Source organism: Hyla sarda, chromosome 11 (assembly GCF_029499605.1).
Source record: "Hyla sarda isolate aHylSar1 chromosome 11, aHylSar1.hap1, whole genome shotgun sequence".
Lineage (NCBI taxonomy): Eukaryota > Metazoa > Chordata > Amphibia > Anura > Hylidae > Hyla > Hyla sarda.
Window position 1 is genome coordinate 52,749,894 of NC_079199.1, and position 12,330 is coordinate 52,762,223.

General features: G+C 44.5%; 1 protein-coding gene across 2 annotated transcripts in view; it reads right to left on the reverse strand.

Annotated features, from left to right (window-relative positions):
* Positions 1-12,330, reverse strand: part of TDRD9 (tudor domain containing 9) — a 318,925-nt gene that overhangs the window by 27,765 nt on the left and 278,830 nt on the right. For both annotated transcript variants that reach the window (XM_056545568.1, XM_056545567.1), the window contains 3 exons: positions 5,352-5,504; positions 3,978-4,048; positions 3,725-3,834 (listed from right to left, as the gene is read on the reverse strand). In XM_056545568.1, the coding sequence (XP_056401543.1) occupies positions 3,725-3,834; positions 3,978-4,048; positions 5,352-5,504 (334 nt within the window). The remainder of the gene's footprint in view (positions 1-3,724; positions 3,835-3,977; positions 4,049-5,351; positions 5,505-12,330) is intronic.

The following is a 12,330-nucleotide window of genomic DNA, read 5'->3' on the forward strand; positions in this document are numbered from 1 at the left end:
GAACCTTCCCAGAAGGAGGAAGAAATTCAACTCCAAAAAACACGGAACCAGACAGAGGGCTAGCCCGGCAGGAAAACAAAAATGGAAAAAGGGGCACAACAAGAGAACCCCATCCACAGAGTCAACTGACTCAAGAGAACATAGCGGAAACACGCCAGGGAGAGCAGCGTACGCCTAAACATTAAGGCGAGCACAGAAGGTGGAGATCAGAAACCCACAGGAAAAGAAAGCCGGAAACCGGCTCTAGAGAGGCCTGGTGCCTAAGATCAATGATCTCAACATCTGCAGACCCAAAACCCCTGTCCCAAGGGCTCGCCGCGAGCACCTGGGAGGTAAAGTTAGCTCAACTGGTGTAATATGGATGACCGGACCGCCCTCCAACTCAGGGAGGACACGGACCCCGAAGGAGGAGACAGAACATAACTACCAAAAAAGAAGCAGAACGCCCTGGAAAAGGGCATCCCAGAACACCGGAGTGACAGAGATATGATTTGGAGGCTCCTGAGACTCCTGGAAGACATACACCTGAAGGGTAAGTAAACCCAACGTCCGTGAACGCTCTGGGTGACAAACTTCCATGTCGAGACAAGAAAAAGTGCGGTACAGAAAAAAACGCCCCACAAAAGGTATAGCAAAGAAATCTGGGCAGGAACGCTACACATGCCCAAGACCTCAACCATCACTAAGTCCCCAAGAACTAGGAGAACCGGCCTAGAGCATAAGGCACGCTGCAGGATCCTAGGACAGTGTCCGAGACAAGGAGACTACCTGGTTCTGGACCCCAGCGATCCGAGAAGACCAGAGCACTCCGACAGAGAAAGGCTCTATTGAAACAGAGACAGAGAAAGGCTCTATTGAAAGCTCCAGAAAAAAAAAAAAGCTTATCCGGCATTGCGGTATGGGAAAAATGTATATCTTGAGGGAAAAAATTTCGGTATTCGGTGCGAACCGGTATACCGTCCAGCACTACAGTGGTGTACCAAAATACAGCCATGGATGTGGCATCCATGAGATGAATGACAGGCGAGACTACTGTCTGTCATATTGATAACAGGTACAATCCCTGCCCACGCAGGGACACTTCCACGGAGACCTCGCACTGGACGTGGGGACAGGAGCACTAGCCGTGGATGCGGCAGCCTGTGGAGGAGGGATAGATTGCATGCACAGTAACAAGCACACTCCCTTGATGGGTGACCAGTGGACATGAGGAGGAACAACTAACACATTCTTAGCGTCCGCCAAGAAACACAATGTCCTTGAAGGGCATTCGGCCACTGCCATTCACGGTGGGGGGAGGTGGACCGGAATTCGGCCGAGGACAAACATGGTATTGCACCCAGCGGTAGAGACACACACTGACGGTATCCCCAAAATCTTCCAAAGGATCATGGAATCCCTGGGAAAGACCCGCCACGGCAGATCGAAGATGCTCCCTGACAACCCAGCAGAAAGTATGGAATTTGCCATGTCAGGTCCCGTGCAAGGGGACAGAAGCAAATAAAGGGGACCCCATATACAGTCCTTGGGCTAAAGACAGCCATAGCAGCCCAAAAGCTGTAATAGCTATAGGCCACTAGAGGGAGCACGGAAGATATATATATATATATATATATATATATATATATATATATATAGATATATATATATATATAGGTATATATCTCTATATATAGATATAATATTAAATAAGTGGCTGGAAGGGAGCACGGGGCGTAGGGCGCCCTGCAAACTGCTGCCCGCAAGAACCTGTGTCCCTTATGCAGGGACACTAACATAACTGCAGGCAGGGAAGCCCCTAAAGCAGCGACGGCTTATAGCAGCACGCTATAGAAGCGCCTACTAAACCGCCGCACAGCTCCGAGGTAGGGGATAATATCGGTCCGGGATAAAGGGCTACTGCCTCTGGAGCAAAGCATTTTTTCCTAACAGAGAACCAGCGGGGAAGGAGGGCAGAGCTAGACGCCGCAGTGTGAGGTGCATACCTCACTGGTCACGGCCCCCAGCAGCACGCAAACCGGTGAGGAGGAGCTGCCTGACCTCCCAACTCGCGCATTGAGTCAGGGGGAAAAAGAAAGGCGGAGCTATGTGCCGCCATGAAGCCTCGAGCTTTCGCAGGCTGCGGAGCTCCTGGCTCAATAGTAAAACATAGCCGGCGGAGCAAGCAAGGCTGGCAGAGGGGAGCCGAGAGAAAGAAACTTGCGGAGGAGCCGCCGCAAAAAGTTGGCGACTAACCTCCAGTGGAACTCGCATTTCTCATCCGTAAGACTGCTGAGTCTGTGGAAGGGAAGGTGACTGGGTAGCCCGCAGTGCCGGCTGCTGAGAACACCATCGCCTCTGAGGATGGTGAAGTTCCCGTCCAAAGGGAAATGTGGCCCAGGAGGCAACCTCCATCTCCGGGAAAAAATAAATTAACCCCCGAGTCTCCACCGCTGTCTTTATAAGTCACTCCCCAATAAAAGACTCCATGAGAGTACCGGAAGGAGGGGGTAGGTGGGGAGTATGCTTACCTAGGTCTTAGCTATACTCACCTCGGGCGTCTTCAGCTAGCTTATGGCCGTGCTGCAACAACCTGGTGCAAGGCGAGGTAAGCAGGGGCAGTGGGGGACCTGGACCCAGGGTACAACCTCCGGGTGATAGCCGGTGGCGATAAGGGGTTGACAGTCCATACACTTATGCACCGTGCCCCTTTGTCGCATGAGGGAGAGCAGGTAGCATCATGCTCCTGTCACCCCACCAAGAAAAATAACAAAAGGAAAAAGAACCTAACTAGACCTACTCAACTAGAAAACAATAAAATAAAAGACCAAGTCTGGGAGAGCTCCCAGACATGTGTCTTGCCTCCTGCTGACATGAGCTAAAACTGATTACCTCACTTCCAGTGGGCGGGTATATCCTGCCAGGGGGGAGCTGACTTTTTTTTTTCCTAGTGTCAGTGCCTCCTAGTGGCAAGAGCATGTACCCATCAGTATAGGTGTCCCCTAATGAAGAGCGACCGAGAAATTGGTCCTGTCCTGCAAAGGAAGCAGCATGCTTCAAGTGTCTGATAGGTGTGGATCAGGAGAATAAAGGTCCCTGATGCCCCTGTTTAAATAGAATGTTAGTCGGGTATGTGCACCACTGCTTCATTCAACCTCTATGTGTCTGGTGGGGATAACTGGGTATACACTTCACTATCTTCAGAACTCCTATAGAGATAGCTGCAGTGTGCATACTGTGCAAATCCATCTTCCATAAGGCCTCTCTCTAATAGTGGCTGCAGGCAATGGGCATTAAATAATTTGCCTTCAAGACCATGAGAAGGGAATCAGGGAATTTGGAGCACTGCAGACACCTGCAATTCTGACACATTTGGAAACCAATCATCACAACATTTTGGATCAGTTAAGTTGAACCCGAACGTCACTATAGGTACCCTATAAGAATGTTTTCAAAACAGTGTGCCTCCAGCTGTTGAAAAACTAAAACTTGCAGCATTCCTGGACAGCCAAAGGCTGTCCAGGCATGCTGGAAGTTTTAGTTTTGAAACAGCTGGAGGCACACTGTTAGAAAAACACTATTCTATAAGTTTTCCCCTGAAGAAATAAAGGATCAGCCAGGTTACAAAATTCCACCTGTCCAATCCTTGATACGCCTTATGAGAGAGAATTGACAAAAACTGATTCAGCAACAGAAATGTAATACTTATTGGAACCATCTTGTAAGGATTAATAATAAAACTAACCGCTTGCGTTTACAGACAATGATGCCGCAACAAATAGTCTTTGGTGAGTAGCTTCTGGAGTATCATTGACAACTATTGAGTTAATGCTTTCTTTTTCAATCCACACAGATCTAAAAAAAAGTATAAAGATGACATAGTGGACTCAATTTGTAAACATCTCTAATAAAATAAAATAAAAAAATAATAAAAAAAATGCTTCCAAGGATGATTTTAATTAAAACTAAATGTAATAAAATTCGTAAAAATGCCTTACCTGAATTTGGAAACACTCATCAAACTATGAAACTGGACTTCATATGGGTGGAAAGGGCCATGGAGAATAACCTGACACAGAAATAAAATAAAATTAAACATAGTAAATGCTAGAAATCATCAATTTTAATAAACAAATAAAAAAAATTACATTAATAAAAATAAAAATTAAATAAAAAGACTGCGCCAACAGCTATCTCTTCTGGCCACTCCAAACACAAACATACTCTGCTCAACAGAGCATGCATGTTTTTTTTTTTCCCTTCTAAACACCTGCCAAACACCTCTGATGGTAGCTTATTTCCTTTGAAGAAAATTGAATCAGACATTTTAAAGGAGTTAGCCAATATAAGGTGACTTTAGTACTTATCTGCCAGACACTGCTGCTTTCTTTTTGTGAATGGCTATTTATTATTGGAGTTCCTTCCCTAGAACTAAAAGTCCCAGGATTCCTTTTTTCTCCCTTCCACACAGTGATCCCACCCTTTGCAGCATGCCTGAGCTACAATCCCCTGCAGCCCTGTGGAGAATGATTCCCCCCCCCCCCCCCCCCCTCGCAGTTTCTCCACACATTGTAGCAGATAGGCTCCTTTGAACACCTGAATGTGATGTAATGTCTTGGGCCACATTGTAACCTGGGAAAAGCTGAGATGACACTCAGCACTATTTCTTCCGTTACTATCTTCCGTCACAAAATAACGTCCGTTATTCATAACGGAACTATAACGGATTAAAACGGATAATGTAAAAATCCCATAGACTATAATGGGATTTTCTAACGGACGTATGGGATTTTTTAACGGACGTTTAATGGCCGATTTTCAGGGTTTTCATAACGGAACATCAAACGGATCTTTAAAACAGATGAATTTTATAGTGTGAAAGCAGCCTAACTCCTTCTCCCTTCACACACCATCTAGTACTGTACTGAATAAATCATCAACCCAGCATAGTGTCAGCCTGTTCAGTCCTGTGCAATTTCTCCAGCATTAGGTCACAGTATAGCAAGGAGGAGTATGACCTTTGATTGGCCAGAGAAGGGAAAGAAAGTCCACATATGTATATTAGCAGCAAACAGCCCTGCTCTGGTCCAAACCCCTAAAGTGAAATAAATATAAAGTAGCTGAGTACCGTACACCATGAGGAGGGACTTTAAAAGGGCTCAATAACAGTAGTGAGAGCACTAAAATCCCCATGTCGCCATTAGAAGGGTTAATTAACAAAACAATGCATGCTTTAAAAAACCGTTAGAAACGATGGGTACACTTTATCATAAAAAAGCAAAAATAGATGGCATGTTATATGCACAGGAATTAAACTGGCCAACCCATGTTCCAATGAAGATGCACATACATAATTCATGTCATTTTCTTACCTTACTGGTGGGTTTACCAAACTGATTATTCTGATCACTTTCCAGCAGCCTGTCGATCAGGTCTTTCTCTTGCTTTCTGTTAAAGCCATGTGTGTTTCTCGTCTCACTTGCATTTCTGAATGAGAACAGTTCTGTCAGCACTCCATTGCTTTGCTGTCAGAAAAGAGTTTTTGAGAAATTATGAGAAAACAAAGTTCATCTAAAATTCAAACATCTTTTAGTCACTATTTCTAACAATCAAATCTACACAATTTCCTCACTACTCATTACCAAAGTGCACAGTATCATCTGCCTAAGCTGTATTCACACGTAGAGATATGAATATTACAGTATTGCATTGGATAAACCATGGCAGAAGCTGTGTGTTGAAGTGTCACTCTAATGAGGTTATCCCAATAAACTGGTACCCAATTGTGTTATACATGAACTATGTAAAAGAACAAAACAACACATTTTTAGCCAGAAAAATTGACAATTCTTATTCTGCTAGTAAGTGGAAACATAAAGAACAATGGGGGAGATTTATCAAAACCTGTCCAGAGGAAAAGTTGACTAGTGGCCCATGGCCCATCAACCAATCAGATTGCTCCTTTTATTTTGCAGAGGTCTTTTCATAACTAGTCAACTTTTCCTTTACACAGGTTTTAATAAATCTCCCCCAATATCACAAAGTTATCACAAAGTCGACATATGTTCATATGAAAGAGACCGACTAAATTACATCCTCATAGATCAGTGTTTCCCAACCAGGGGGCCTCCAGATGTTGCAAAACTACAACTCCCAGCATGCCTGGACAGCCATTGGCTGTCCAGGCATGCTGGGAGTTGAAGTTTTGCAACACCAGGAGGCAACATGGTTGTGAAACACTGTCATAGATATAACTACTTCCCACATCCTCAATACTACCCTGTTTCTATAGGATAAATGGTGGGAATCATGTTTGATACAGTGCTGATAACATTGTGGCATGTGTGTCTAGCTGAAAGGTCTTGTCTGGCAGATTTCAGATGAAGCTAAAGGGATATGTCATGCGTATAGGGAACTTTAGGTAAATTAAGAAAAGCAGAAGTGAGAAGAGTCAACCCGCAGTAAAATATGAGACAAGCACGACATTTGGTGAGGAAACACATTAGACAAGAGGCGCTAGCTGTCAGATGTGGATAGAGGAGTTATCACAGCTTTAAAGACAAATCTTCTTTTCAAATACATCATTTATATTTTCCTACTAAAATCCAGTCACAAGCAGTTTGCTTTTTTCAGGCCCCTAGCCTGTTTTCTTAAAGGGGTTGTCACTAGGGATCGACAGATTATCGGTTTGGCCGATAATCACGATTTTGGGCATTATCGGTATCGGCCATTACCTTGCCGATAATGCCCCGCACCACACCGCGACCGCCCCCTGTCGCACCCCCCACCGCACCGCCTCGGCCTCATTGCCTCCCCGATCCCCGGTTTTATTATTACCTGTTCCCGGGCCCACGCTAATTCTGGCTCCTGCTGCGTCCTGCGTTACGCTGTGCGCAATGACGAGTGACGTGACGTGCACGACGTGACGTCACCGTCAGTGCGCACAGTGACAGCTCAGGAGGACGCCGCCGGAGCTAGATGTAGAGAGAAACCCGGTAATTATTAAACTGGGGATGGGGGAGGCAATGTGGCTGGGGCGGTGGGGGGTGCGACGCGGTGGGGCGGTGCGACACGGCGGTAGGGGGCGCGGTGCGGCGGTGGGGGGAGCAGTGCGGGGGTGGCGGTGATAGAACTCGGGACCCCTGGACAGGCAGGGGGAGAGTAGTGGGTGGCGGCGGTGGTCTATGGCACCGCAAAAGCCACTGCAGTGCATTGATTTAAAGCGCCCGCTTTAAATCAATGATCTGCAGCGGTGTCGCGGGGGGATAAATAGCCGATAACTTATACCGGAATATCGGTATCGGCCCTAAAAAAACGATATCGGTCGATCCCTAGTTGTCACATAACAATAACTGCCCATATGACCTATGAGAGCATAGTGTACATCATAGAGGGGCTCCTCGCTCAGTCAATCAGTCAGAAAGGAGAGCTGCACTGCAGGATTACATGGATGTTCATTCATTGAGCAATGACTGGCTGACCATGACTTCCCCAGGCAAGATCGGCCATTTGCCAGCAATGCTGGGAGAAGAATCTGAGCAGATCATCTCTCATAACTTCAGAACTCAAGAAACAGTAATTCTGATTTTAAAGAAATAATAATAATTGTTTTCCACCGGAGTACCCCTTTAAAGAGTACATTTCTCTACTACTAACACCCCTCTCACACTTAAAAAAAAAAATCTGAGCTTTAAAAAGCTCTGTATCTCACCTTTATTTTTGCTCATAAAGTGCAATTTCCCAGCAGGAGAATATGGGCGTTTCCCAGCAGGCATGATATCACTGAAGCCTGCTGGGGGACCACTTCCACCCTCACATGGTTGCAGTGCTGTGATGAATAGAAGACCTCAGGCACTGTGCATGTTTCAGTCTGTAATGCTATCAGTGAGGCTCTCCTGCAGTTTTCAGTCTGTGCAGCTTTCTGTGAGAATCTGTGGAGCTTTCACTTTCTGTGCAGCTGTCAATCAAGCTCAGTGCAGAGAAACACTTCCTGAGTTTGGTCTCCTGCCAGGCCGGGAGGAGATCAAACTCACTGTATTAATTGTGGCAGGGAACAGAACAGAGCCATCTAATGGCCATTTTTTCTATTACATTTTAAACATGTTTATGTTGATAATTTTAAAAGCAAGTAAATGGGGAAGTGTTTGCTAATTACACAAGTATCTTGTGGTGCTACCCTGTTTACACAGCTCCCATTAAAGAGGTTGTCTGGGAAGCAGAAAAGGTATGACCTGTTCTGTTTCCCGATGCTTCACTTCCACCTTTCGCACATCTCAGAAGTATACATTCTGAAATAAGAGAGCAAGGGGTGGCTATGTTGCGATCATCGTGTGCAGGCAAAACCACGCCCACCAGCGATGTCCAATAATTGAATGATGTTGCCGCAACATTGTGTGTGACCATGTTTTTGCCTGTACACATTGATAGTAACTTAGCAACCGTCCCATTCATTTTGGATGGTATACTTCCTAGACGTGCCAAGGACAGAAATAGAGCACCTGTGAGCAGAAGTGACAATACCTTTTCTACTCCCAGAAAACCCCTTAAACCTCTATAAGAGTTACATGTGACCCGCAGATCCAGAGCAACAGGAGGACTGTGACCGTACTGAAGGATTGCCAAAGTAAGTAATTAATCACTGCTTTACCCTGATAACATCTCTGCAGTAAGCAGAGAAAATTTTACGTGCTATTTGTGGTGAATCATGTATATAAACACAGATGCCAAAATTGCAGTATCTAAAAAAATGACCAATGCTAATACATGTCATGGGTACAAAGCTGGCCATGCATTTTAACCCCTTAAGGACCAAGCCCATTTTAACCTTAAGGACCAGGCCAATTTTATTTTTGCGTTTTCGTTTTTTCCTCCTCACATTCTAAAATCCATAACTCATTTATATTTCCATCTACAGACCCATATAAGGGCTTGTTTTTTGCGTGACCAATTGTACTTTATAATGAAACCTCTCATTTTACCAAAAAATGTACGGCAAACCCAAAAATTTTTTTTTTAGGGAGGAAATTTAAATGAAAACCACAATTTTGCACATTTTGGAGGATTTTGTTTTCACACTGTACACTTTACGGTAAAAATGACATGTGTTCTTTATTCTGTGGGTCAATACGATGAAAAATTATATCCATGGCTAGATACTTACATTTTTTTGTTCCGCTTATAAAAAATCTAAAACTTTTTGTATAAAATCAGTAATCTGAAATACAGGGGATGGAGCAGCGTGATGTCATGGCTCTGCCCCTCGTGGCATCACAGCCCGCCCCCCTAAAGCAAGTCTATGGCAGGGGGCGTGCCGACCGCCACTCCCCCTCCCATAGACTTGTATTGAGGGGGGCGGGCTGTGACGCCATGAAGGGCGGAGCCGTGACGTCACGATGCTCCGGCCCCTGTATTGCCCGTCATTACGCACAGAGCGAAACTCGATCTGTGCAGTAATGATAGCGCGGTGCCGCAGCAGCGATCCCGGGGGTCCCCAGCAGCGGGACTCCGGCAATCTGACATCTTATCCCCTTATCCTTTGGATAGGGGATAAGATGTCTAGGGGCGGAGTACCCCTTTAAGCTAACAATCGAGTTTACAAGTTTTTATAGCCTTAGCTGAATGGCAGCAATTTTTCCAATGGTTTACAGCTTCAGTCTTGAACTATTGACCCTCCATTCCCTTCACTTATACAAGTGTCTCTAGTCCTGCAAAAAACATATTTACTTAATCTCTTATCAGTGAGAGGCTAGGTTACCCATGGGTTCCGTGTAACAGCAGAATACACTATGGAACGTATAAGTATTGCTGCTCCTAATTGTGCGTTGCGTGCCACATAGTGAAGCACATGAAAAGCATGCTTCTTCACGATCACTTAAGGTGTTCGTTTTGCGGTTACATGAGGCACTGCATGCATTGATCTTTATTCTTACAGTAGAAAAGTCATTAATTATAACTTTTTGTGAACTGGGACATTTAAACTTGCTTTTTTTTTTTTATTCCAATCTAAATTTAGTAGGAGTCTGAGTCGGTGCATTGTTTGCCAACTCCGACTCCAGGTACCCAAAATTTCATCCGACTCCAACTCCACAGCCCTGCATTCAAAGTACCGCACTGCCGTGATCGGTATTGATCACGGCATCTGAGGGGTTAATGGTGGACATCCGCTTGATCGCGGATGTCGGCCATTACTGGCAGGTCCCTGGCTGCTGCTAGCAGCCTGAACCTGCCGTGAACGATTCACTGTCATTCGCTATCATTCACAGGACGTAAATGTACATCCTGGTGCGCGTAGTACGGCCAAACCAGGACGTACATTTAAGTCCATGGTCATTAAGGGGTTAAATAGCTATTTAAAAAGTAGTTCTCCTAACCGTCACAAACATATGCATGCTTGGAATATAAGCTATATGGAAAGAGGGAATGCTGCTGACAGACACCCCTGGCCGTGGCTTATCTCCCTGAGCAACATATTGGGCACACAGAAATCAAACATGCTCGAAACTCATCTTCCCTGACATTTAGGGGACACCTTACACATGAGATGGTCAGCTAGCTTTGCCAAAATCACTTTCAGTCAAGTTTAATGCATAGGGCTAGATTAACACACTGAGATCCATACAAACCAAAGTAGCACTGCCATGTCTAAGTGCAATATAGCAGCAACTGCAATAAGAATGGTTGTTGCCACCACTGGTATGGTGGGCCTCTAATAATGTTTCCACATGCACCTGCCTCTGGTAATTTAGCTGAGCACTTACAACAGGCAACAAAAAAATGTACCTCCCAGATTAAACTTTTTGGCCATTCCTGGTCAAGAAAGTGAAGATGGCATTTACAATCCTGAGAAAGTGGCAGTCAAGTAATCTTTCATGTTCCAGACATTTGTTCTCCCGAGTTATACAAAGAATATGCCTGCCAGACCTAACAGAAAGACACAATATACAACACATATACTAAAGATGTATGTAAAATACATCCACGCTAATAGAGAAAAGGGTAAGAAGCATCACTTAAGTGACTTTTAGATGAAAGGCCTTTAATGTAAAAATTTTTAGGATGTGCCATTAATTCACTTTAACAAAGTAATTTTTACTCTTTCCTCAGTATTTAAGATGAAAGCTTGGCTTCTAAAACAAATGTACAGAACAGATGTCTTGCCTGGATAATTTTAGCAATGCCACAGGAATCATCCTTCCGATTTCCAGTTGCTAATCTTTCTAAGTTAATAAATATAAATGTCCAATCTTCTGTCACAACAAATTTCCATAGGAAATGCATGACATGACAAATCCTAGTCTTTCCCTTCCTTGGGGGAATCCCAATCAAAACTGTACAAAAGAGTCTGCTAAGAAACTTCAATCTATCTACAAATGATAGAGGTGAACACTCAGAATATGGATGACTATGATGTCTTTCACACAGGAGGGGATTAGTGTCTGAAAGCTTCCTACAATTATTCTGCCCATACCTGAGTTCAAACATTTAAAATGTACTTTACTTTACCCATGCATGAGAGGCTGCCACAATATACATGCACTTCCAGTAAAATAAATGTTACATTTAAAAGGGGTATTCTTAGGGCCTTTTCACACTATAAAACTCATCCGTTGAAAGACTCCGGTTATGTTCCTTGAGGGGTAAAGTTTCCCAAATAGTGGGCCATGTGGTTTTTTTAAAAATGTTTTTTTGCTGTTCTGGCACCCTGGGGGCTTCCTAAATGGGACATGCCGCCCACGCCCGAAAACAGCAAATCAGCAAAAGCATTTTTTAAGTAGTACTACTAATCCCAGCATGGAACACACTGTTCCACGATGGGAGTAGTAGTACATGTCTAATTGACAGATGGCATGAGGTATTTCTTTACTCAAAAGAAATTGGGTTACAAGTTTTGGGGGCTTTTTCTACTTTTACCCCTTGTAAAAATTAAACATATGGGGCTGATAGATGGGAGGTGGATGTGGGGCCTCTGTCGGGCGAGCAATGGGAGTGAATACTGACCATGACCACGCGATTGGCTGTCTCAGAGGCCCATCGGGTGTCCCAAATCTTTTTATTGCACAGGGTGTATCGTACCCCTGCCTTTTTGCACAAAATTGGTGTCCGTCCAGACTCATGCTGTCCCCGTTGCTCCCTACCAGATGCTCATTTATTACATGTTATGTGGAGCTGTCCCACACTTGGTAAATTTTGGGGTGAGGTGGGACAGTTTGTCCAGAGGGTATATGGTTGCCCGTTGACTTTATCGGCAGTAACGTGCATATTGGGCTATTTCGATGGGCTAGATGAAGATAGTGGATTGTATATAGGCATAAGTCGGATTTTATATCAAGCCCGTAAACTAATTGCTCAGCA